General features: G+C 38.3%; 4 protein-coding genes across 5 annotated transcripts; 2 read left to right on the top strand and 2 right to left on the bottom strand.

Moving 5' to 3' along the window:
* The first annotated feature begins 739 nt into the window (after window positions 1-739).
* LOC140764041 (bZIP transcription factor 29-like) lies at window positions 740-5,365 on the top strand. Its single transcript, XM_073102489.1, has 4 exons — window positions 740-2,185; window positions 2,308-2,440; window positions 2,577-2,661; window positions 5,024-5,365. The coding sequence occupies exons 1-4, from the start codon at window positions 1,167-1,169 to the stop codon at window positions 5,242-5,244; spliced, it is 1,458 nt and encodes a 485-aa protein (XP_072958590.1). The 5' UTR covers window positions 740-1,166; the 3' UTR covers window positions 5,245-5,365.
* Window positions 5,366-7,057: 1,692 nt separating this feature from the next.
* On the top strand, window positions 7,058-9,700 carry LOC140763762 (4-hydroxy-tetrahydrodipicolinate synthase, chloroplastic). Its single transcript, XM_073102099.1, has 3 exons — window positions 7,058-7,486; window positions 8,168-8,248; window positions 8,600-9,700. Exons 1-3 carry the CDS (start codon window positions 7,383-7,385, stop codon window positions 9,525-9,527), a joined length of 1,113 nt encoding a protein of 370 aa, XP_072958200.1. The 5' UTR covers window positions 7,058-7,382; the 3' UTR covers window positions 9,528-9,700.
* Window positions 9,701-10,546: 846 nt separating this feature from the next.
* LOC140763143 (uncharacterized) lies at window positions 10,547-17,289 on the bottom strand. Of its 2 annotated transcripts, none has more exons than XM_073101204.1 (13): window positions 16,951-17,289; window positions 16,667-16,851; window positions 16,484-16,587; window positions 15,444-15,527; window positions 14,325-14,428; window positions 14,162-14,248; window positions 13,573-13,775; window positions 13,127-13,328; window positions 12,970-13,020; window positions 12,778-12,876; window positions 12,497-12,556; window positions 12,219-12,343; window positions 10,547-11,905 (listed from the first exon to the last, which is right to left on the bottom strand). In XM_073101204.1, exons 1-13 carry the CDS (start codon window positions 17,152-17,154, stop codon window positions 10,798-10,800), a joined length of 2,616 nt encoding a protein of 871 aa, XP_072957305.1. In that variant the 5' UTR covers window positions 17,155-17,289; the 3' UTR covers window positions 10,547-10,797. The 2 variants fall into 2 exon arrangements, with proteins under 2 accessions (XP_072957305.1, XP_072957307.1); XM_073101206.1 differs by having other exon boundaries at window positions 12,219-12,340.
* Window positions 17,290-18,890: 1,601 nt separating this feature from the next.
* LOC140763757 (uncharacterized) lies at window positions 18,891-23,749 on the bottom strand. The gene is made up of 7 exons (XM_073102094.1): window positions 23,353-23,749; window positions 22,161-22,621; window positions 21,079-21,193; window positions 20,134-20,790; window positions 19,700-19,774; window positions 19,317-19,436; window positions 18,891-19,228 (listed from the first exon to the last, which is right to left on the bottom strand). The coding sequence occupies exons 1-7, from the start codon at window positions 23,668-23,670 to the stop codon at window positions 18,962-18,964; spliced, it is 2,013 nt and encodes a 670-aa protein (XP_072958195.1). The 5' UTR covers window positions 23,671-23,749; the 3' UTR covers window positions 18,891-18,961.
* Window positions 23,750-24,831: the final 1,082 nt, after the last annotated feature.

The following is a 24,831-nucleotide window of genomic DNA, read 5'->3' as shown; positions in this document are numbered from 1 at the left end:
AAGACTGGGACTGGGAGACTACCTATGGATGCACCAATGGTGCAAATTGGGAGAAGGGAGCGGCTGCGGTTGGTTTTCTACGGGTGAGCAGGAGACTTAAATTTAAAGGGATTGTAGAGGCGAGGGAGGCTAGGGTTTTGGCCGAATTGAGCGGCTCCGATGCTTTTTAATGTTTGGCAAGAGAGATTTGATTGGACGGTTACGATTGCTGCGGAAGTAGAGCGATATTATTATTGGGCCGGGCACTGAGCCTTCTCCTTCTTGGGCTCTATTGGTCCTCTTGCTCGCGTTGCTAATCCCCTCCATAATATGGCATAACTAAAGCTGTAACACTAACAACCTTGTTATGTTATTACACTCTTATTTCTGCTACTATTCATCATCTTTCTAGATATATTATATTCATGTCCTATGTCCTGCTAGATGGAAATATCCTAATAAAAAGCAGTATATAGTATAGTTGGGTGATTTCCAAGTGCATGGTGAACCAAAAGTTCTTGGTCTGGGTTCATTGTTTCAAGTCTAATTTGGAAGCTTCAGTCGGAGGCCAAAGCTGGCCCCACTTGCCATACTACCACGTGAAGATTCACGGGGACGGTTCCTCCCACCGTCGCCACGTGGGATGAGAACGTGCTACCCTTCCTCCGTGTCCCGGGTCAAACAGCCGGCGAACGAATCACCCTTCCCCCCCTCATGCGACGATAAAAATATGGGAAACATTAACAACCAAATAAAACACCACACATACCACCTTCCTCTTCTTCTTCTTCTTCTTCCTCTTCTTCTTCTTTCCTCCGGACGATTTCGCACGTCGAACAATGTGATCTCCACCATCCCCCACCAATATCCACTCATTAATTCACAGGAATACGCAGTTAACGCCGCTGGATGTCCAAATCCACGGCCATGATCACCTTCCTCATATATTCGCGATTTTGCTTTCCCTTATTACTCTATGGGCTCCACACGGTAGTGTAAAGGCTCTTAAAGCGTGATTAAAGCTCATTAAAGCCATTGCAGTACTATTGCTTAGATATCAACGCGTCTCCTGATAAACTTATACATCTAAACAATTTATCGAGTGACACCACCGTTAAAATCTCCGACAAAGGAGACATCGTCGATTGCCATAGGTTTTGTTTGTTTCTCTTAAGAACAAGAGGTAAATGGAGCAGACCCAGAATGCAATGATGCAGCAGTTGCAAGGAAGCCACTCGTACCAGAACCCAATGCCGAACGCTCACTTCCCGGCGAGTCACAACCCGGAAGTCGGCGGTGGAATGGGCAAGCGGCACGGTTTTCCGCCGACTCCACCCTTCAATTCCCCGCAGAGCTTTGCGCCGACCCCAAGCATTAGCCATGGCGGGTTCCACTCGCGCTCCCACTCCCAGCCGGCTTTCTTCTCCCTCGATTCCCTCCCTTCTCTGACTCCTTCCTCCCTCTCCGACTCCAATGACGCCTCCATGGACGACCATGACCACTCCTCCACCTCTCACTCCTCCACTACCATCCCGAAACCCAGCTCCGGTCTCCCGCCTCGGAAATCCCACCGCCGCTCCCGGAGCGACATCGCGTTCGGGTTCCTCCAATCTTCCCCGCCATTGCCGCCAGCGCCCGCGGTGAAGCTGGAGGCTGGTTGGGGTCTCAGTTTCGACGCTACAACTGGCGAAGCAAACGGAGAGAAGAAAGGCGAAGGGGACCCCGGCGACGACTTGTTCACCGCCTTCTTGAATCTTGAGGGCCTGGACGATGATAAGCGCGAGGAATTGGATAGCCGAGGAAGCAGCATGAAGACGAATGGCGCGGACAGTAGTGAGAATGAAGGCGAGAGCAGCGCCAACGACAGCGGCGGGAGTAGTGCGCTGTTTTGGGCCAATCATGTGGAGAAGAAGGCGGCGTTTCCTCCTTCGGGTACTGTGGCGGCGGCACCCCGCCATTGTAGGAGTCTTTCCATGGATAGCTTGATTGGTAAGTTGAGCTTTGGCGAGGAGTCACCAAAGCCGCCGCCTTCTTCCATGGGGCGGCGTGGAGGTCAGGGCTCAAAGGCCAATGGGATGGATGGGGCATTCGGCAAGTTTACTCTGGAGTTTGGGAATGGGGAATTCAGTGCGGCGGAGATGAAGAAGATCATGTCGAATGAGAAGCTGGCAGAGATGGCATCTGCCGATCCGAAACGGGTCAAGAGGTGCTGTAAAAAAAAAAACAATCTTTGTATCTCCTAGTAGGATTGTGCGTCTGTTCTTGAATCTTATATTGCCTACGAAGATGAATTGAGATCAATTTCATTGTGGTGTTTCTTCTTGACAGGATATTGGCAAATCGGCAATCTGCGGCGCGTTCCAAGGAAAGGAAGATGAGGTATATTGCAGAATTGGAGCACAAGGTGCAGACATTGCAGACAGAGTCCACGACATTGTCAGCGCAGCTGACTTTGATGCAGGTAGTTATCTATGCATTTTCCACTGCTATGATGGGCCTTAATTATGATCGAAAGCAATGATTCTGTTTGAATTATCTGTTACAGTAGATAAGATATATGTTAGATCCCTTATGTTGACTCTATCAATCTTTTTCAGAGAGACTCGGCTGGGCTTGCAAATCAGAACAGTGAACTAAAGTTCCGCCTTCAGGCCATGGAGCAACAGGCACAATTAAGAGATGGTAAGTTCCTTTGAGTCAAAACATCATTTTTCAGTTATTGATCTTGTAGTGGACAGGAACAAATTGCAACCTTAGATTTCTTAATGAACTGTATCGAGAATTTTAGGTGCCATTTTGACTTTGTTGGAATCACTGACTTAGTCATATCAGTAGTTGTTTTTTGTTAGCCTAAGCATTCTAGTTCTATAAAGTGGGTGAATGGGACAACTTAAATAGAACCACACAACTTAAAGATTGAGGCAACACTCACACATTTCTTTCATATATTAGATGTCTTATAAAAATCTACAGTCCCCTGCTTCCTTTGCAACCAAATTACATGTAAATATGTGTAGACTTTGAGATAGTATCATTACTTATGAAAAATCCTTATGGACTGAGAAATTCAAATAATGGTGCAATTTTTTCTGTTTGTCTTCTCCAACCCCTGCGAGATTGTGTTCTCTTGATCAGGAAAATTTCAGCATTGATGAATTATCCATTGGAGCTAGACACTTTCATTGAGTTATATCTTTTCCAACTATAGATTGATCCTGTTTGTCTTTGTGATAGAAGATTGGTTTTATGCAAATAGACTGTCTTTGTTACTGATTCATGGTGCCCTTTGGTGTTTATTAATGCTTACATGGCCACAATGTTGAATCAAATCTACCCTCATACTAAGTTCTTGAGATTTCTAAATAACTGCATAATCTTCATTTTCTGAATTTATCGTTGAATATGGTGTGACTTCCCTTACCAGTTACTATTGAGAGTCCAGTTTGATTGCAGGATAGTAAAGAATTAGGATTGAGATAAAATGATAGCTTATCCGGGGATAAAAGAAATTTCTATCCCAATTTATTTTTGCATGTTTGGTTGGAAAAATTACGATAAGTGTTGAATAATAATATAAGATAAGAATGGTGTTTGGTCATGATAGATAAGAAATAAAATTGATAAAATTGGCCTTTTTTTGTCTAGTTTAATGTGAATAGATTTTTTTTTTTTTTTTTTTGCTTTTGGGGAGAAATATGGGAAATAGGTTTAAAATGAGAAAGGGGGTTTATCAGGGATAACCCCTCCTATCTGCTTTTGCCAAATAGGTTAGAAGGTTGTATTATTTTGATATGTCATGCCCTGGTGATGTTATTCAGTTTCTCCGTTTATCTAAAGTGGCCAAAAAGAGAAAACGGTGGCCTTTCCTATGTAAGTTTATACTTGCCATCCTTCCTCCTAGGTGACTTCCTTATGGATTGGGGTTATGTCCGAGCTGGGTTAGTCCGCACGAGTCATTGGATATGCGCCAATGAATAAGTCACACACATCCAATCACTCTAATCACGCCTATCACATCTAACACCTCCTTGTACCTGCATTCAAACACGATCAGAGCTATTGGAGGTGCATAACTTATGCATTGGCACATATCTGGCAGCCACTCAAATCGACCCACACGAGGTTTGCTTGGAGAGAAACTAAGCTCTTCGTTATATATGTATGGTAGATATGTAGTTAAAAATCTTATGTTATTCACTTGGGCACGTCCAATTTTCCCTGCTATTAATTGTGATTTCTTACTCCTTCATTCAATAACTGAAGTTCTGCAATGAATTAAGCCTCTATTAACTGAGTGAGCCTAATTGTTTGACATATTACAACCAAAGCTTATGGTATTGGCTATTACTGTTCTTTACTTAAAGATTGATACTTATTCATGGGTTTTATGGCCAGGACAAAAAAGTAAAGATCAGTATGTGCTGCACATTAGTTCTCTCAACCTTCTCCAGTGGGAAACTGTAGGAAGTTTGAGATGTAAAAGCATTCTAGAAAGATGACCTCGAAAAACATGCATATAGTTTCAGATTCTGCATTGTCCAAATTGCTAAACACAGGATTTAAATGCCTAATTGCTTATAACATAGCCACCAAATCAACATATAGCACAAATCATTTCACTACCTGCGTGAATAAGTCCATTCTAATTCACCACAAGTGTTTATCAAGATTACATGAACACAGAAGACAAAAAAAAACTTGCGATATATTAGGTACCAGATAGTACCAGATAAATGATGTTGCACCAAACCTGAGTTCCACTTGCTATTTCTACTACAAGAGATAATTCACTTTTGCTATTTCTATTAAATGATTGCTTGTACACCTGTCTCCATCTATCTGCATCCATTATTGTACATGAAGTCCTAATGCTCATCTACTAGCAATTAAGTTATTACTGTTGGATGGCTCATGCAAGTTATTTCCTGTTAATCCTTTCTGCCATTCTAAATGTAGTTTTTGATCGAAATGATAATGACTACTTTGACCTGTTAATCCTTCATAATTTTAAATTGCATGCTAAGTAGTTGTATTCATTTTTCAGCTCTGAATGAGGCGCTGACTGCTGAAGTGCAACGTCTAAAACTTGCTGCTAGAGAGCTGAGCGATTCTCGCTCTTCAAATAATTTGCCACAGCAGATGCCAATCAACTCTCAGATGTTTCAATTGCATCAGCAGCAACAACAATCTGCACAGATCCCCTTCTACCGCTTGCAGCAGCAGCAGCAGAATGGTGCTGCCACAAATAATGAATCAAACAAATGATTTGATTAGCTCCAAAAGATATACATAGTAGATTGCGGACATTGATCAAAAGGTTTCACTTTATTTGTTTAATTCTGTCAAGCCAACTCAGAGATATATTTACTTTGGAAATAACTGTTTGTATCTAATTTCTGATGTTTAATATTCTTTCAAATATTTAATAATTCTTTTTTGGGTAGTCGGAATTGACATGAATGCATCTACATATGTGCAATATGTGAAATAACATCCATTTCTTACGGAATACACCATGTCACAATATATTATTACTTACAGCAGCGCTATTAATGGACTGCACATAGTTCTATCATATAAAAAGTCCCAGTCGTCAATAGCATTGAGATATAAGATAAATTCAAATTACTATTAGAACAAAAAAAGAATTATATACAAAAATAAATAGGGCTAAATATATTTTATCCCTGTTCTTAGCGAGAAAATTATTTTGCATCCCCACATCTGCACTTTTCATTAAATTGCAGACGTTAGGTTAGTCATTCTTAATTTTAAAATTAATTTTAAAATTAGTTTTAAGTGTTCGTGCCATTCTTAATTTTAAAATTATTATCGGTTTAAAGAGAATAATTTTACCCACAGAAAACTTTTATTTAGTATGACTAAGCCACTTAAAACTTCATCTAAGAATACATATTTATTTAAGAAAGATATGATCATTTAAATTGTTTCGTCATGAGCTAACACCTTCTGTATTTGTAATTTAAGCTTAAGTGATATAAAACAAAATTCATGTGGGAAAAATAATTTGTTATACGAGATAAAAATAATTTAATCAAAGAAATATATATATATATATATACTCCAATAAGTTAATATTATTGATGATTAGAATCACAAGTTTACTGTTACTGGATGAATATTACAATCTACGCATTAAAAGTAGGGGTGTAAATGAGCCGAGCCTGAGTGAGCCGACCCTAGCTCAGGCTCGGCTCGAAATTAATTTCGAGCCTCAAATTTAGGCTCAAGCTCGGTTCTATTCAACTCGAGCCGAGCCCGAGCTTTATTAGAGGAGGAGGAGGAGGAGGCAATGGCAACGGTGAAATGGATGGTGGTGAAGAAGTCCGACGCTAGGATCTTCTTCAGCTTCTCCCTCAAAACTGCATCTCGAATCAATCAAACCAAAATACCAAATACTCTAAACCCACCATGACCAAAGAGATCAACAAATCACAAGTCCAAATAGCAGATCCTCCACGAAACCCTCAGCTCTCTTCTCCTCATATTTCGGTGGTGGTGGGGGGAGACCTCCTAGGGGCACAGCGAGGGGGAGGCGAAGCTTCTCGAGCTCGTCGATGGAGCAGTGACGAAGGAGAAGACTACTTTCTACTCCCCTCCGGCGAGGCTCTCCTCCATCGGGATGATGCGCGGCTTGCCAATGGAGGACGAGGCGGCGACGGCTGGATGAGGAGGACGAGGCGGCAACCGATTGAGGAGGACGAGGCGGCGACGGCTTGAGGAGGAGGACGAGGCGGCGACCGATTAATGAGGAGGACGAGGCGGCGATGGCTTGAGGAGGAAGACGACGAGGCGCAACTGAGTGAGGGTAAGATTTGGAAAATTTAAGCTGTGTGACTGTGAATACTAATTTTTTTATATAAACCGAGCATATCGAACCGAGCCTGAGCGAGCCAACTCAAGCTCAGGCTCGGCTCGAAATTAATTTCGAGCCTCAAATTTAGGCTCAGGCTCGGCTCAGCTCACAACGAGCCGAGCCGAGCCCGAGCTGCTCGTTTATTTACAGCCCTAATTAAAAGTGACAAATCCTACGTTAATGGAGTTAACTCTTTAAGGCTTTTAGCGCTGCGCTATAAAGCGGAAACCCTAAAAATAGTCGCGCTCTTTCCCCGCCCACAACCTCTTCCTGCGCCTCCCCATCGGAAATACACCAGTCTCGAATAACCCATACCATGGTGAACTCCTTCCTAATGCTCATCTCTCACGACTCGTCTCTCATCTACTTCTCCTCCTCGGCTGCCACCACAACCGCCACTCCTCCGACTTCGATTCGTGCTTCTTTGATTTGAATCCTTTGCCCTCGCTTCGCCGTTCGAAAGCTGCTGATACCTTTTTTGTTTTTGTTCTTACTCTTGGCGACTGGGAGAGATTAGCATATAAGGATGTCGTCTGTGTTGCTGATGAACCAAAGCTTGTGCTCCAGGGATGCCTCATCCTTGAGATTCGGGCTGAAACCCTGTTCTCCCGCAGGGGGCACCTATCAAAGGTGGGCTTCTTTGCATCGGTTTTTTCTTTTTTAATGTAGATGAGTTGCTTCTAAGATCTGAAATGTATTCTATTACTAAAAAGGGATTCTTTTTTAATCGATAAGGTATAGATGTGTTTTTAATAATGCTTTAGGGATTTTGTGACCGCATATACTAGTGAGGATCGCAGTGATGACCTAGATAGAGCAATGGCTAGTGTCGTTGCATTTTCTTGAAGAGGAATAGAGAAATCAGCAAATGCCACTGGAAAGAAGAATTTTTGGCAGAGTTGTGTTATTGACTTAGTTTACCTTTTAAAATATATTAAATCCGTCTTTGACCAAAGTTAACTCACGTTTCATATGCTTTTAGGTTTCAATTATCTCCATTTTTGAATAATTAAACCCTTGTAGAGAACTTGCATGCTTACTAATCTGTATTATTATGTTCATAGATACTTTTTTGCCCTTTTCTCATTGCGATATGATATTTAGGTTCAGCTATATTATTTCGTTATCTTTTACAAGGCAGTTCTCACAAACTTTGATTTAGGGTGCATCATCTCTCATATGAGTTGGGAGCATTTTCTACTAAAGGAAGTTTAACAGAGCTCAATAATTGTCTAAGACTTTTTCTCAGCCTGTTTGATTTCACAAATATATGTGTGTGATCTAATGTTTTATCCTCATATACTCATCCAGGACCAGAAGATGGACATCTCCAGAAGCAGCTGTTACTCTAAATCATCATCTTCCTATGCGGAGTCTCGAGATTAAGAACAGGTTTCCGATATACTTGAAGGAGATGTGAAGTGCTTTTTCAGTCGTCTTATTGTTCTGCCTTTTGTGCATCCTCCATATCTCTATAAATGATATAGCGAATTCAAGAATCTATCAGTATTTGTCCAAAGAGGTTCTGTTGGATTTTGTCTGGAATTGGCATTTGCATTTCTGTGATAAGTTATCTTTCTTTCTTTACTTAAATTTTAAGGAACTTATGATTTTGTTTGACATATATATTTGTCATTATCATGTTAAACAACTATTAGAAAGCTCCATTGTGCACATGATTGTTTGAAGGCTTTCTTCCCACCTACATAATCTTCTGCTGAACTCTTAGTTTTGGCTCTGCAGAACCTCAGTGGATGATATTAAAAGCCTCCGACTAATTACAGCAATAAAAACCCCTTATTTGCCGGATGGAAGATTTGACCTAGAAGCATATGATTCCTTGATGCACATGCAGATTCTTGGTGGTGCTGAAGGGGTAATTGTTGGAGGAACAACAGGAGAAGGTCACCTCATGAGCTGGGATGAACATATCATGCTCATTGGGCATACTGTTAATTGCTTTGGCACATCAATCAAAGTGATAGGCAACACAGGAAGCAATTCGACAAGAGAAGCGGTTCATGCAACTGAGCAGGGCTTTGCTGTAGGTATGCATGCAGCTCTTCATATTAATCCTTACTATGGAAAGACATCGATGCAAGGATTGGTCTCTCATTTTGAGACTGTCCTCTCAATGGGCCCAACAATCATTTACAATGTGCCCTCTAGGACTGGGCAAGACATTCCTCCTCCTGTTATACATACAGTTTCCGAGAATGCAAATATGGCAGGTGTTAAGGAGTGTGTCGGAAATGATAGGATTAAAGCTTATGTAGATCGAGGTATAGTGATATGGAGTGGGAATGACGACGAGTGTCATGATTCTAGGTGGGAATATGGTGCCACTGGAGTTATTTCTGTTACAAGTAACCTTGTTCCTGGTCTGATGCATGACCTCATGTTTGAGGGGAAGAATTCTTCATTGAATGCAAAGCTGATGCCTTTAATTAAATGGCTATTCTGCGAGCCAAATCCTATAGGTGTTAATACTGCTCTAGCTCAGCTTGGGGTGATAAGACCTGTTTTCAGGTTGCCTTATGTTCCTCTTCCCCTTGCAAAGAGAATTGAATTTGTCAGAATAGTTGAAGCAATAGGACGCGAGAATTTTGTGGGGGGAAAAGATGTGCAAGTTCTTGATGATGATGATTTTGTGTTGATCAGTAGGTATTAGTGTAGGTTATCTTATTGTAAGCTGTTTAAGTAGCTCTGTAGTAGTGATTATAACTTTTTTGAGAGAGTAATGATGGTAACTTGGGTTGTTGGATTGCAATGTATGTATGTTTGTGAGCCCTAGTTTTAAACTCATTACATAAGATCAATAATACTTCTTGGTGTTAACAATGACTGATTTTCTTTAGAGATTTAACAACACTAAATGCCCTAAAGAGGTTCTTGAGCAATCACTGGTAAGCTGTGGTGCAGTTTGTTTTTCAACGTACGTGCTTTTTTATATTATATTATTCTCATTTAAATAAGTCTTTGGCAAGAGAGTGATACTCCATAGCTTGAATTCTATTTGGCTGTGGGAGGCCCTCTTTTTCGTTCACGTTCGATGGCTTTGTGTAAAAGCTTTCATATAAATTGCTGTCTATTTGCATGCAGGCATAAAGAGCCAATTCAGAAATTTAGTCAATTGGCGCATAGTTATTCTTTAACTAACCTCCTTCCCCAGCCGCCCTAGATACCTCTACTCTTTAGATTAGTCGTTCTCATTTCACAATAAGAATCCGAGCATTTAAACAAATGGAGGTTCCATGATACAAATTCCTGGGCATTCACTTAATGAAATAAGTTCCATATGTATTTGTGAGATAAGTTTTATAGAGATATAGCTACGCTTATTTATTAAATTTATATAGAAAAATATAATACAATTTTTTATGATGTTTCTTTATAAACTAATATAGTATATAATAATTTGATAGATTGCTAAATTATTTTTTATAATGAACGGAGAATAAGTGGACCGGAGAGAAGAGGTAAGAGAGAAATTATTTTTAAATAATATTTTTTTAATAAATATAAATATATTATATGAAGGATAAGTAAAGATAGGAGTAAATATTAATAAACTTACATTGAGATAAGTAATTATTACTTATACTAGTATAAAAGAATTAATACTAGAATAAAAATTATTCTACAAATGATAAGAGGCCCTTCGAATTTCACAAGTAGAACGCATGATTTGTAAGGCTTTGCAGAAATATTAAATTATGAACAAGAGATCGCTAGTCAAACATCATGCGCCGGTAGGCCATTTGCTAAACCCATACCAAATCACAGTAGGAAATACATATTTCCCCTTCCGTTGGATGGGCAAAAGTAGACTACTACTATACATGAAAATCAGCGAAGGAAAAGAGAGAGGAAAAGAGAGCTAAGAGATTTTAAACAAAATGATGACATAACAAAAACCACTCGAGATATGTAGCTCCATACTATCCGACAGAATCTTCAATTGTTACCTCATTGGCGCCCTCCGTAGGGTCGTCACCACCATCACTGCTATCTTCAGCATCCTCATCACCATCACTGGCCTCATGGCCATCACCATTGTTGCTACCTTCCTCTGTCTCTGCATCTGACATAGAATCACTCTTTTGTCCCTCACATCCACTATCCTGGAATTGCTGCCTGAAATCAGGTGCAACTATTCCTATCATGGCATTAAGTGCATGATGTTCTTCGGATAGCCTTATGATCCCACTGACTATATTGCTTTGGCTACCTGCCGCTTGGCCGTCCGAGCAAGGCGCTGCAGCAGCATTAGCATCCTCATCATCACCATCATCTGCCATGCTCCTTGGAGACTCGTTCTCCCCATTGACAGATGGAGCAGTGCTCACTGCCCAGCTGCCAGCAACTTCTGAGGCCAAAAGATCAGCAGTCCTAACTGTGCCGGTCTCTGTATCCTCCAGTCTTGCTTGAGAGCAACCACCGCTGACACCTTGAAGCTTCAGTAAGGGTTCCATGTTTTCTTGGACCTGGACTTCATCGTCAAGCTGCATTGTGTCTCCTCCCAGATTGCTGCATTTATGCAATATAGTATTCCGTTCATCAAAGCCAGCATCTGCCACCTGGCTCTCTGTTCCAAGGACACGCTCAGTGTCTGTTGGGTCCTCACCAGGAACTACTGCTGTCCCAACACCATCAATATCTGAACCAAATGCGTTCGGTAATCTATCTGCACTTGTGCATTCTAGGTCTTGGGTGTTGCCATCTTGGCTTCCAATTTCACAATCGTGCTTTTCCGTACTACTGATATCATCGTCACTCGAGCTAACATAGGTAGCCTGCACACCCTTTGGGGTAGAAGCACCAGAAGTTTCTCTCGCATTGTTGTTCGCATGAGCTTCTTCTGTTCCTCTTGGATAGACAATGTTTAGGCTTCTAGATCGTGCATTTAAATCAATATCAACTAATGCATTATCATAGTTGTCCTCATCCTCCAAAGTCTTTTGCATTGCCTTCAGTTGTTCCTGTTGTTTTGCAAACATTGCAGAGATTTCCTCAGTCGTTGAATAGAAGGCACGCAATTGGGTCTCCCTACAAGTAAGCAAAAAGTGGGTTAAAGAAAGAACAATATTACAAAATAAAAAATTGAATTGTTTGATGATGACTGTACAATCTTCTCTCCTGCACATCCACAGCTTCATCTCACCCGTTTCCCCACCAAACAAAAAAGAATAAGAAAAACAGTCACGCCCTTTGTCAGCAAACACTATGGCAATGGCAAGCAGCACAGGCTGTATCACCCAGCGCATCATGCCGAGTTGCCAACAGGTCACCGGTACAACCAATGTCGGTGGCACTTAAATCCTTGCTTGTAGTGCTAAGAAAGAAGAATTCCAATCCTTACCGAAGAATTATTCTTTCCCTTGCTCCCTGAAACCTCTGTTTCTCAATAGAGAGATCCCGAATTGCAGCAGATATTTCAAGTTCAAGTGCAGAGACTTTAGCCCATGCTTCTTCCCGGGCTACCTGCTAAGACAACATACTGAATTCTCAGATAAAGATGGAAGAATTTTTTTTAAAAAAAAATGTAATGCTCTAATAAGATAATGCTATTAGGGATAGTTAGGAGAGCTTTAAGTCACATTTCTTGAATGACAATTGTGACAAAGACATTATTCCTACCTTTTCACTTTCAAGTTCACTCTTCAATATTTTCAATTCCGATTCCAGTGTTTCTGATTTCTGTCAGACAAAATCAGTAATAAGAATGAGGCCTCACATACAAACAAAATATTCTATAGATATGCTGTTTAATTTCTACTGATACTGTATGAGCTAGTCTAAGATCAGGAGACAGTAATAGTTTACAGCTAGCCCATTTATGTGGAGAAAATGTTCTTCCAATATATAGAAAAGCATAATAATTAATTTTCATACACTAAATGGGATCAGTTTGAGCATACTTTTCTGATGTTAGCAGAGGCAAGCTGTTCATCTTGAACCTGAATTTCTAGCTGCCTAACTTTCTTCTCTGATGTAACAAGGCTTTCCCGTGCATCTTCCTGTATGACAGGGGCAGGGTTATATCACATAACAGGGGAATACAGAGATATGCTGATTTATAAAGATAATTTGTTGCTCAGTAAAGCTTCTACCAGTTTGGATCTTAATGTTTCCACAAGCAACCGGCTGTCTTTTTCTGACTCCTGAAAAGCCAAAATAAGTAAATGTAACACCTAGTAAATTGCTTGCTTATATAGTGTTTCTTTTCTGGCAGATACCTAAACTTAGACTTGTGCTAAAAGTACCAACCTGAAGCTTACTAATTACTTCTTGTTGCTCTCTATGTTGTCTAGCATAAACATCAGCGTGCCGTTTTATTTCCTCTTGAGCCTCAGCCTGAACTTTCTGTAGTGCAGATTTCAAATCTGCAGCAGCATTTTCCCTCTCCTCTCTTCTCAGATTCCTTTCTTCATCTAGCTGTACCTCAAGTTCAGATATAGTTGCTTTCTGGCTGCCAAAATCAGTTTTGCATAGATGTTACTACTTACAACAAAGCACATGTTGATAATCTCAGAATCCAGCTTTCACTATTTGGGGTACAATCTATTATTTATTCTTAGGAAGTCATCATTAGAACAGAGGCAGGGAGATCCATGGCATATCAACTCAAGCAAAAGAAAGACGATTGTACTTTGTGTCACTTGTGCACCTCTTATCTGACAGGAAAAAAGATATGGCCATTATCGCAATTTTACCTCTGAATTATCTCATCAGCATCAAGACGTGATTGCTTGGATGCAGTAAGCCTCTCATTAAGATCTTTAATAGAACTCCGCAGTTCCACAGTCAATGCACTAAGCACATCCACTTCCCCTTTCTTATCATCTAATGAATGTTGAAGCTCTTTAATTTGATCGATGTAAGAGTTTGACATCACTTCCTTTAGCTCCCTCAGTTCCTAGAAAATTAAATTATTCATGAACGAGTATAAATTTGAGAGAGAGACAGAGAGTATATAATTGTTATTAGTATATCAATAAGTAGAAGTTAATATCCTGGCCTGCTACAGAAGTACAAGTTGGTGAAAAAAAGAGGTAAAAGGAATGATGAGTCTTAGGAATTAAAATGCTTTACCCCAAGGTACATTAGTTCAAGAACTTCAGATCTGGTGTCTAAGGACAATTTCAGTAGATGAAATGCTGAGAACGGGCATATAAAGTTCAAAAGTATACTTATGCAAGCGGATTTAGAGACTATTTTATCAATTTTGCTCCTGCTGTGTGCAAAGATACAGATAATCTTAAGCATTGCACACAAAAATGCTGCAGATAAAGCAGACCATACATTTTCATGCCGATCTGAGGATGCACGGCTTTCACTGCTCAGTCTCTCAATGGTCAAAACATGTGATTCCAACTGCTGCCTAAGTTCCTGAATATTTTATAAAATCGATCAGTTAAGAGGATAACCATTATAACAACATCTTGTCTACACTTTTGGGAGATACCGTGTTAGATCTTTGAAGACTTCGAACATCATCAAGTGAAACAGGCCCATCTGGAGCACCAATACCAATACCCTTAAGTCTCTTGTTATCAGCACAAGACTCCTCTTCAAGATTACATGCAAGAAATGGGATATGCCAGAATTTAGTGATGCAATGCCATAGGTGGGGCAAATTTGTGCGGGAAAATTCGGTTGAAATTTCGAGCGAGAGCTTTTGGTTTGTGGAATGAGATAGGGAGTGATAGAAAAAAAAGAATGATTTTAAAATAACTTTAACTAAATTAAGAGAAAAATTATAACTCAGTTTATGTGTGGAATAATTTGAATAATGTTTCTAAGTTAGAGTAAGAATAATTTGATATTTCTTTTTTAAACTAGAATAGTGTTCCCTAACCTAGAACAAAGAAAAAGATAATCCTGAAGCAAACAGGGGCTTAAATAAAAAGGCAGAAAACTAACTAAGATATGAAAATTTTACAAGACAATAGCGTATGCACATAAGGTAAAGATAAAAAAGAGTCAGAGTCCTGAAATTATCCACCCAGATAAAAGCGAAACTCATGCAACTAGCCAACTATCAGTATCCTTTATTCAAGATAATCATTGTTGATTTCTGAATGTTAAATCCAAGCCTCAAACAAAAGAAAACCAGTAACACCCAAACAAAGTTCCATGAGATCCAACCTTCCTTGTCCATCTTTCCAAGCTAGGAGTCTATTCATAATAGGAAAGGAAATAATTGACTCGTATTAACAACCAAATGTGAGTTTCATTGTGAAAAGTATCCAAGTAATAAAAAAAAAGTAGATTCTCACTATAAGAAGCTTTAATCTAATTGAGATTATGTAAGCATTTCCTAGTTCTTTAACACTCCCAAAATTCACAAGTGTGAAAATAGAGCGTCAATAACCAAATAACAGTATGAGGGAAAAAAAGATGCCTATCAATGTCCAATTTCACCCTCAAATCAATAGAAACTGTCCATTGTGAGAAAAACTACTAGAACTTTGACTGGTCAGCTTTTCACGTAGAAAGAGAAGCGCACAGACGAGCACACGTTTTTGAACACAAGCTCATGAATGAATGGATGCACATCACTGACATACTTGTTATTAGTTACCTGACTTTCTTTTCAAACCTGCTCCTCCATTTTCCATGGAAGAGAGCCTACAAACTTCACGATATACAAAGGCATAGGAGTTATCTGAAAAGCACATAAAATAAAGAAGAAATTAAGTGAAATGAAAGAAGGCCATGAAAATCATAAGCCATTAACCATTTCAAAGGTTATTAATGAGCATCATAATGCATTAGAAACATGACAATTATAACAAAAAAAACAACATCAGAAAGCAAACCAGGGTACCAAATATACAAAGCAGCAAGAAATATACATATGAATATTAATGAAGCTCTTAAACAAACTAATAGACACAAAGAAATGAAGAAAATTCAAACATCACATGAATTAGGGAAATAAAGTTGCTTCAAAGTACAAATCAATAGACACTGTTTACATGGAGGTTTTCTATGTGTTATAGAGATGAGCATATTGAAGTATCTAAATGTTATACAAATAAAATACAGTAGCCACACCCTCTAACGAAATGGAACGCAGAGATAATTAGAAAGACACACAAATATATTGCACACTACAATTATATCGCATAGGTTTGCAAAGAAGTGATATATGTTATATCAAATAAAAACTCTTACACCTATAAGGAAAATGAAGTATAAGATTTCTATAAGTAAACTTTACAAGAAAGCCCTTGTGCAAAAGATGTAAATACAGGAAGTATAAAACGAAATTGTGATTCCAGCATTGTATCCAGATGACTAACAGCATTTATAAATCACCCATAATATAACTACATCCTAAAATGCTTTAAATCTCTCTTCCAAGTGCTTCAGTAGTGTCCTTTGTGTAGCTCGTATTAAGAAAATGTTTCTTGATTTGACCTAGTTATGTCGACATTTATTGTATAATCAGCACAAAATTTTCTTCTTTTCAATAAGTTTCACCTTATTCCGTTATGACTTCTTTATAGTGATTATAACTGCTACATGCATATCAAACACAAAACATTCATCACAAATCTTATTAAGAAACTAACACAATCAAATTTATCAAGAATTACAGTAGCAGTGGTGCATTACCGTCTTGAGGAGGAGCAACAAAAGCTATAATATCACCGTGCTGCAGCCTAGCTTGAGGAGAACGCTTTCTTAGCTTCGTCCAATTAAGAAATGTCCCATTCGTGCTGCACACCAAAAATTTACACTAAGAAACGTAAGTTTTATATTCTAAAAGCATCTAGGAGAGTCGGTATACACAAAAACCTTGTATCCTTGATAAAAACTGGCACAGGCAAAGTTGGGTCCAATTCACCATCACCAACCGCAACAGAATCCCTAAAGATTCTGCAATGGTTCGCGCTCACCGCGATCGCCGCGATCTGAAAACGCGTGTCCTCTACGCATCGGCCAAGGCAGTGCTCGTCCGAACTCAAGAGAATATTCATGCCCTATAATGAAACAAGAAAGGCGATAGCGTTGGACGGAGTGTATAATTAATCAAAGTTAGGGTTTAAGGATTTGAGGTGAAAAGGTTTAAAACTTTAAACCTGAGGTCGTAGGCGCGAGTTCTTGGAGATGGCGGTGAGGACGGCCCAGACGCCGGGGTCGGGGTTTTGGACGGGTTGGTCGGAGAACTTGCGAGCGACGGCTCGGATCTCGTCCTCGGATGTCGGCATAGGTTTAGGAACTAACGGCGTACGTGGCGACACTTCGTCCCTCGCGGCGGGGTCACCGGTGGGTTCAACCGCCATTGCCGTCTTCTCCTCTCGGTATCCCAGAGCGGTGGCCGTGGAATCTGAGGAAAGGAAGGGAACAGGAGGAGTTGGTTTTAGTAATTGGATTCGTTGTGGTTTCCGTTGAATTGGGAATCGAACCCATATGTTTGCACAGACATCTCTAACTCGTTTGCTTAATCGTATGTAATATATCCTCTTATTTATTTTTTGCAATATTTTAATTTTCTCTTTAACATCTAAATATCTAAATAATGTTTATAATTGATGGAATCTCTTAGTATCTATACTACATATTCACATATCAAACCATTAATCACTACTCGAATCCATGTCATATAATACATTTATATTTTTAATATTCTTTAGAAAATTATGAATACTTTGGAATAGGAAATTTTGAGTTTTGACCACAGTCGGGCATCTCGTCAGGAAGATGGGACCATCGGGCCGGTCAAATGCGAATTCGAAAGCACGTGATAATGCATATAAATTATAAATATTTTAATATTTTTCTAAAATTTATAATTATAATCTAATAGTTATAATAGACTTTTATATCCGGTTCCAACACCACGTTACGTTAAAAAAGAATATATTAGTTCAATAAGATTAAATTATATTATTTTATTTTGTTGAGATTTTTCTTTCTTATGCTAATAGATATAGTTATGTGTTAATTAGATGAAATATCACTAATACTAGTAATTTAAATTTGACTTTTTATTTTTATATGAGATAGACTTCAATTCTAAATTTAATTCTCTATTTGTTATCAAATTTTAGTTTAAATCAATCTTCATATATATATATAAAAGAGATAAATTTTATTAATCTTTCATCAAGTTAACAGTAAAAAAATATCAATACATATATTACTCTCAGGGTTGGCTGGAAGCTCTAAATAAGTTTCAACTGATAATTTAAATTAGTTCTTCAACAAGTCTCTTTTCTACTTGATACACAGGGTTGGCTGGAAAATTGGCCGAAGAAAGCAGCTGTTGTTAGGGTGGCTGGTGACGGAGATTGGTTTCACCAATTAAGGGCCATTGCGTTAATCAGGATTTCTCCATTTCCGTACGTCCTTTTCAATATGCTTCCGTGACTTCAGATGTTAAATATGGTCCACATATAACTGGTTCAGTGGTTGGAACACTGCATGAAACTTTCCTCGTAATCTACAGGTTCGTTATCTCTCTCTCTATCTATCTAAACACAATTGCTTCTCCATCAACAAGCTTCTTGCATGCACATCTAATACTGGCTTGTCACTTGATCTTTTCTTCAGTTACCTCTGTAGTTTAAATCACATACACATCCTTTTAAATGCGAAGAAGATCTGTGCATACGTTGCCATGACCTTGTTTGTTATTGTGCATATCACAGTGGGAGACTGTTCCGCTGCTTGGCTAATGCAGCCCAGAAGGATGGAGACCTCTCACGTCTCAATGCAGCAGGTCATCAATAATAGCATCTTCGGCATTGTAATTTCAGTTGCAACTGCAGCCTTAACTATCTATGAATATTACTGTTTCACGGACGCTTAACTAGGTGCTCTTAACTGTAATTAATTCTTGTGGAGTCACTCTCATATGCTGTTTGCATTTGCTATTGATTTCATTATGACAAGTTATTCTATTTTTTTTAATCTTTTATTCTGCTAAAGGATAGCAGGCCCATCCATTTTATGTACTGATCCTGTCAAGTCTATTTCAACGAAATGCTCCAACCCAGTTTTAACTTGACAATATATATAAGACAAATTGGGAAATACTTACGTCAGTCTACTTTTGTATCAAAGAATCTAAAATAAGAGGTATCATGTTCATCCATCTTCTAGTATCTCCCTGTGAACATGCATGCATGAGGTACTGCAATACTTGTAGTGATACCTGTGGAAGGGGACTTTCCCAGCCAAGGAAGCATTACAGCATGAGCAGGTAATATCACTTGGTCCACCTTTGGGCTCTACCAAGCTACTTGCCGGAGCTGCTGTGGTGCTAGATGCCTGAACTGTAAGAGCAGCTATTCTTCTTTCTGCTGCAGCTGCTCTTTTTTCTCTCGCTTCTGCTAGTGCCCGTTTCTGTTCCTCCTGAGCAGTAGATGCACAAAGCTTAGAGAAAAGGACATCAATTCTGCAAGTTTAGAAGATGAGCAGGATCCTTTAGTTTATGTCTCACCTCCTTTGAAATGGTAACAGAATGGGAAGATTGTGGCTGTTGCTTTACAGCTGAAACTGGCACGACTGCTTGGCTGTGTGAAACGGCTGGTTGGGCATTTTGTGATGGGGATGCCTGTGCCTGCAGTTTCAAAAACAGGGGAAAAAATAAATCAGATGAAAGAATATGCTACATTTCAAGTTTGTTTCGCCCTAATGCCTACAAGAAGTAGAGTGCTAGTCCTGCATCAATATGCAATATATCTGAACTTCCATTTACCATCACCCATTACGAAAATTAACTAAGATAGTAAAGAACAATAATACATTCAACATCAAAAATGTGATATTAAAAGTACATGTACATTATCTTGACTGAGAGTATATAAGTAAAGGAACTACGACCTTCGCCTTTTCTTTTGCTTTCTTCAGTTTCTTCAATTCTTTTGCTTTAGCCTTCCTCTTGGCATCCTTCTCTGCCTGCATATACAACCAGCATTATGTCTACTTGTAATAATTAAGGGAGTAGATCTTTACAAGAGTATTTGAGGAATGCAGATATTACATAACCTCCGTGTTTAAATACTACAGAAACTACAGCACTGTTATATTTTACTAGTTAGATGCGTAAAGCATAGCTACTTTTGTTATGCTTCTGAACCTCGTAGAAATTGTAGATAAGAGAAATTACACACATGAGCCTAACTAAGTAGATCATAAAGGATCCTATTAAAAACAACAGTTATCACTAGTGACAGCATAATCTAAAGGAACATGTTTGAGCTATTACTGGTAACGTTGCAAGTTAAGTTTGTTTAATTGCAAAAGCATGAATAGACCTGTTTTGCGGCCTGAGATTCTTCCATTTCCTTTGTCAACGGACTGGGCACATTAGCAGCATGCCAGTCCCACTTATCAAGGTTTAAAGCCATATATCTTCTAAATGTGTTTCTGACTTCCTTCTCTGTTGCCATCATGTATGCAGTTCGACCTCTTGAGTCCTTAATACAAGGATTCAGACCCTGCTCGAGCAGCTCCAGAGTTCGTTGAGCATCACCAGATTTTGCTGCCTCGTGTAAAGGTGTTGTTTCACTTTCAGTAAATGATAAGCTTCTGACTTCATTGTTACTTGGCAGACATTCTACACTGGAACATGACTTGGAACTAGGCTCCACGAGTTCAGAGTAGTTATCCAGCTTTACGTCATCAGAGTGTTGAATGCTACTTTCGTCATCCACAGAAGGCAAAACTTCCTTTACAACAGCAGTTGCTATCTCGTAGGTTATGTAAGTCAATTGGTTATATACTCGTTTGACTTCCTTCAAGGTTGGTCGATGGACTGTCAATGGGACATGTTGAATATTGCAGCCGTGGAAACTTATATTAGGTTTTTCCCCATCAAAAAGTAATTGACGGTTTTTTGATGGAGCATGCAAGAAAACAGATGAGCAGGAATCAAAGTATGGCTTCCAAGAAACAATTAGTTCTTGAATTTCCTGCAACAACAAGTTTTAAAATCAACTTATATATTTAAGAAGAATAGCCAGAAATATCAAAACAAATTTGAAGCTTCAAATGCTAATAGTTGTACTCTTTGTCCAACATCAGATTCATATTTAATGGTGTATTAAGTTACTGAGCCAATTGGAAGGTATTTAACCAATTAGCAGCAGAAAATAGTGAGTCCCATTGTCTGCATAGAACTGCCCTGAGTAATGCATGCAGTAATGCATGCAAGGAAGTAAAACAGCACAAGGCAGTGTTACAAGCTGATCAATTGGCACCTTCTTTAATGCTGCTTCATTATGCCGTCGAAGAGACGAGCCAGCTGAATTTGCAGCCTTCCCAGTCGCATCTTTGGCAGATTGTTTCCTGCCAGCTTTTGCCCTTACAACATATCTACAAGTTGAATACAAATTTAGTGGTTAATAGGACGCAATTAAATGCAGTATTCCAAATAAAAGAAATAACAAATGCACAGACTGGCAATAGTTTCCCTGTGCAATTAGGCCTGCATTTGCATGTAAAGAGGGAGAGAATATTAAGCTAGAATAACAATTGATTTAATAATTTACAACAATAACTGCACATTTTCCTTGCTCTATCTATGACACAAAAACATGAGACCTCAAACTCAAACTTAGAATAGCTTAAAGATCATCACCATAAAATCTTATTTTAAGCTGTGAATAACTTGACCAGAACTAGGAAAAGCACATACAAGTTTTTCATTATGGTCCAGATAGAATAGCATCACCCTTATAGGCCTCTCTCAAATTGAAGGTCACAATCAACCAAAATGAGTATCAGAAAACAAAGTATTTTAGCTAAAGTAAAGTAAGAACTGATTGCCGCAGAATGCTGGTGACCAAGGTCCAATAATGAATATTTGGTAGCTAGCAAAAGACATACCAGCTACATATGCGCTCCAAATTGTCTATATCACAAAATATGTAAAATGCACAGCTAATAGAAAATAGTCATAAAGGAACCAAAAACAAAAAAGAGAACATAAGAAAAATTATTTAAGAATCTACTAAGTATTTCTCAAATTAGTAGCAACTCAAAAGGTATCAAGTCCACGTTTGGTATAAGTATAAGCTAATTGGATAAGTATCTTAACGGTGATTTGATGAACAAGAAGAATAAAAATCATCTATATACATACGATATTTTATGTTTAAGTGTTTCATAGACAGTATTCTGAATTCCAAGAATAATCAGCTCATATAAAGACACAATGCAATTTTGCAATAAGCCCACTATGCAAGTATGCAACAGCATGAATAATTGTACAATCTACAAATATAGTGAATTAGTACAAAAAGATCATAAGCATGAAGGATTAAGAAAGTGTTCCACCTACCTATGAAATGTTTTATGTGCTATAATTGAATTCCCATCGAAAACGCATCCAGCAAAATGTCCACCACAAGCAAGTAAAACTATCCGTAAATGCCTCTTATCTCGAGGCTCAGATATTAAGTGCTTCAATCTGTTAATCAACTCGGTATCCTCAACATATGAGGTACATCCAGAAATCCCCACATTTAACTTATTGTTGCCAAATGGTTCTTCAGATTCATCCAACAGCAAGCACCTATAAACAGAAACAGTATCTCCTGAATTGAAACGGAAATACAACTTTTGTCTGAACTCTTCCCTGCCTTTCCCTGATAATCCTTGATTAGATATAGGTCCATTTTCCAACTCATCTTCTGAACCTGATATACTAGATATTTCCATGTCCTCGAATAAAGAATCAGTATCCAACTCATCAAAGTCCTCTTCCTTGATAGTGTTTTTGCCAGCAATACTCAGCTTAACCTAAGAAACATGTAAGAACAAAGAAGTGGATGGATTAAAACATAATGGTGGCAAAAATATGACAGGAAATGTGAGGGCGTATATTGAATGCAAACATAGCGTACAAATATTATCTTCAAAATATAGTCTCCCAAAGTATATCAGTTATTAAACTCAACAGAAGCACCGTCCTTTCAAAACTTCAGGGGAAAGTTCTTGTCTGATGACGCATGATAAACTTAAAAACACCTAGTTGGAAAAGAAATGGGATTATTCTATTCAACAGATATAAGAATTATCAGGGCAGAACTATTTTTACATCTTAGACCCCAAATAAACATTATGTTAGCTTCATATGATAAGATAAGAGACACTACAAGGACAAACCATCCAATCCACCTTTGATCAATCTTTAAAATCTATACGAAGTAATAAATGAAGAAGCTTATTATGATCATTTATCCTAATTTTAGGAAGAAGGAAATTTCCTTGGCTGATACGTAAAAGTTACAAGTATAAATAAAAGTTAAACTCTTCAGCAGTCATAACTCATAACTGCAATCAATTGAGAAAATTTTCATAACGTACTGATTAATAACACAATACATACTTACTGATTGCAGACTTAGCTAATTGCATCTCAATAAACAACTAAATCCAGTCATAAAGCTCTCAAATTCTCGAGTGATCTATAAATCTAATTTATGAATAAAGAAGTAGAGATAAAGCGAGGACGAGAGTGTTAACATTACATTGAGTCGGTGGAGATCGGATTTGAAGTGGGAGCGCTGGTCATGGAAGGAGTCGAACTCGGCCTTGCAAATGTTACACGTGCACCGCGACGACGAGGTCTCTTTAGCCTTCTCCGGTTCCCGCTTCGAATCGAGTCCTGCTTCCTCTTCTCCTACGCCTTCTCCGTCAACGGTCGAGGAGGGAGGAGGAGAAGGGATTGGAGGAAGGATTTCCGAGGGATGAGCACGGAGTAGGCGGCAACCGTTGAAGAAATCGGATGGCAGATCGAAGAGAGAGCGGGGTTTCTTCTCCGACCGACTCGTCTCGCTCGCCGCCATCGTATCCAAAGGGCGAGGGGAAGGGACCCGTCGACTGGACTCCTTTTAACTTGCTAAAGATCATGCGAGCCGGTTTGTTTTATGGACCCTATGTTTTTCCTATTAATCCTCCCAAGTGTTCAGAAATGCATTTATACACTCGACGTGTATAAGCTTAATTGGGTGGGTGATTTGGGCAAACAAAAGGAAGTATATTTTCTTTTCTCTAAGTCGGATTCATTTTATACTTGTCTTACAAGTCAGATTGTTATATACGTTTTTCTTCTTTCTTTTTCTTGTTGTTGTTCATGAAATTGATTCATTTATCTAATTAATATATCAGAGATACTAGCTATTTTGTCTAGCTTATAACGTATGTATTTGTGATTGATAAATAATTATTAATAATATAGCATAAAAGAAAATCAACCGGCAATAACACATTATTTGCTATAATAATACTGGTAATCGTAAAACATGATAATAACAATTAAAATTTATTTTACTTAGACCGTTAATAGGGCCGTCAAAATAATCAAGTCAGGCTCGAGCTCAGCTTGATAAAACTCAATCAAACTCAGCTTAAAAATAATTTCAAGCTAAGCTTGATTATTAGCTGACTCAATTAAATAAGCTCGATGAGACTCAAAATAATAATTATTATATATATAATAAGTATTATATTTTTAAGATTAACTTAAGTGGATTGTTTTATACTATGATCTTATAGAGTTTAGTTATGAAATTTTAATCCTGTGAGTTAATATTTTAAACTTAGAACCAAACCTAAATTAAGTTTAATTTAACTCAAGCTGGTTCAAGCTCAAATTTTAGCTTATACTAAGTAAGATTTGAAATTATTTATTTATCAACTTGTTTAGGCTCGAACTCTATATTAGTTTAAAATTGCTTCGAATTAAAATAATTTTAATTTAAAATTGATTATAAATATAGACTCAAAATTAATTCTAATTCAAGCTTGATGAGAGACCGACTCGATCAAGCTCTACTTGACCCCACCCCCTAACCTTTGAATTATCACTATTTTTACATACATTCCTTAAAATTTTTTATTAACCACGTATACGGTATACCCCTTAACTAATAAAAATATAATCAATTATAATAAAATAAAAAGGTGTATTAGTCTATTTATAATAAAATTAATATAACATCTATATT

This window comes from Typha angustifolia, chromosome 7 (genome assembly GCF_048772165.1).
Source record: "Typha angustifolia cultivar Huaian chromosome 7, ASM4877216v1, whole genome shotgun sequence".
NCBI lineage: Eukaryota > Viridiplantae > Streptophyta > Magnoliopsida > Poales > Typhaceae > Typha > Typha angustifolia.
Note: the sequence above shows the minus strand (reverse complement) of the source record. Positions and strands in the feature narration are given on the sequence as shown.

Excerpts from the sequence above, each read along its gene's own strand:
- LOC140764041 (XM_073102489.1), top strand. The coding sequence starts at position 1,167 with ATGGAGCAGACCCAGAATGCAATGATGCAGCAGTTGCAAGGAAGCCAC. Across the intron at positions 2,186-2,307 it reads GATCCGAAACGGGTCAAGAG|GATATTGGCAAATCGGCAAT; the intron begins GTGCTGTAAAAA and ends TCTTCTTGACAG. Across the intron at positions 2,441-2,576 it reads CGCAGCTGACTTTGATGCAG|AGAGACTCGGCTGGGCTTGC; the intron begins GTAGTTATCTAT and ends AATCTTTTTCAG.
- LOC140763762 (XM_073102099.1), top strand. The coding sequence starts at position 7,383 with ATGTCGTCTGTGTTGCTGATGAACCAAAGCTTGTGCTCCAGGGATGCC. Across the intron at positions 7,487-8,167 it reads GCAGGGGGCACCTATCAAAG|GACCAGAAGATGGACATCTC; the intron begins GTGGGCTTCTTT and ends ATACTCATCCAG. Across the intron at positions 8,249-8,599 it reads AGTCTCGAGATTAAGAACAG|AACCTCAGTGGATGATATTA; the intron begins GTTTCCGATATA and ends TTGGCTCTGCAG.
- LOC140763143 (XM_073101204.1), bottom strand. The coding sequence starts at position 17,154 with ATGGCGGTTGAACCCACCGGTGACCCCGCCGCGAGGGACGAAGTGTCG. Across the intron at positions 16,588-16,666 it reads GTTTTTATCAAGGATACAAG|CACGAATGGGACATTTCTTA; the intron begins GTTTTTGTGTAT and ends TTTGGTGTGCAG. Across the intron at positions 13,776-14,161 it reads CCTCAGATCGGCATGAAAAT|GAACTGAGGGAGCTAAAGGA; the intron begins GTATGGTCTGCT and ends TTAATTTTCTAG.
- LOC140763757 (XM_073102094.1), bottom strand. The coding sequence starts at position 23,670 with ATGGCGGCGAGCGAGACGAGTCGGTCGGAGAAGAAACCCCGCTCTCTC. Across the intron at positions 22,622-23,352 it reads CCGATCTCCACCGACTCAAT|GTTAAGCTGAGTATTGCTGG; the intron begins GTAATGTTAACA and ends CATGTTTCTTAG. Across the intron at positions 19,775-20,133 it reads AATCTCAGGCCGCAAAACAG|GCAGAGAAGGATGCCAAGAG; the intron begins GTCTATTCATGC and ends TTGTATATGCAG.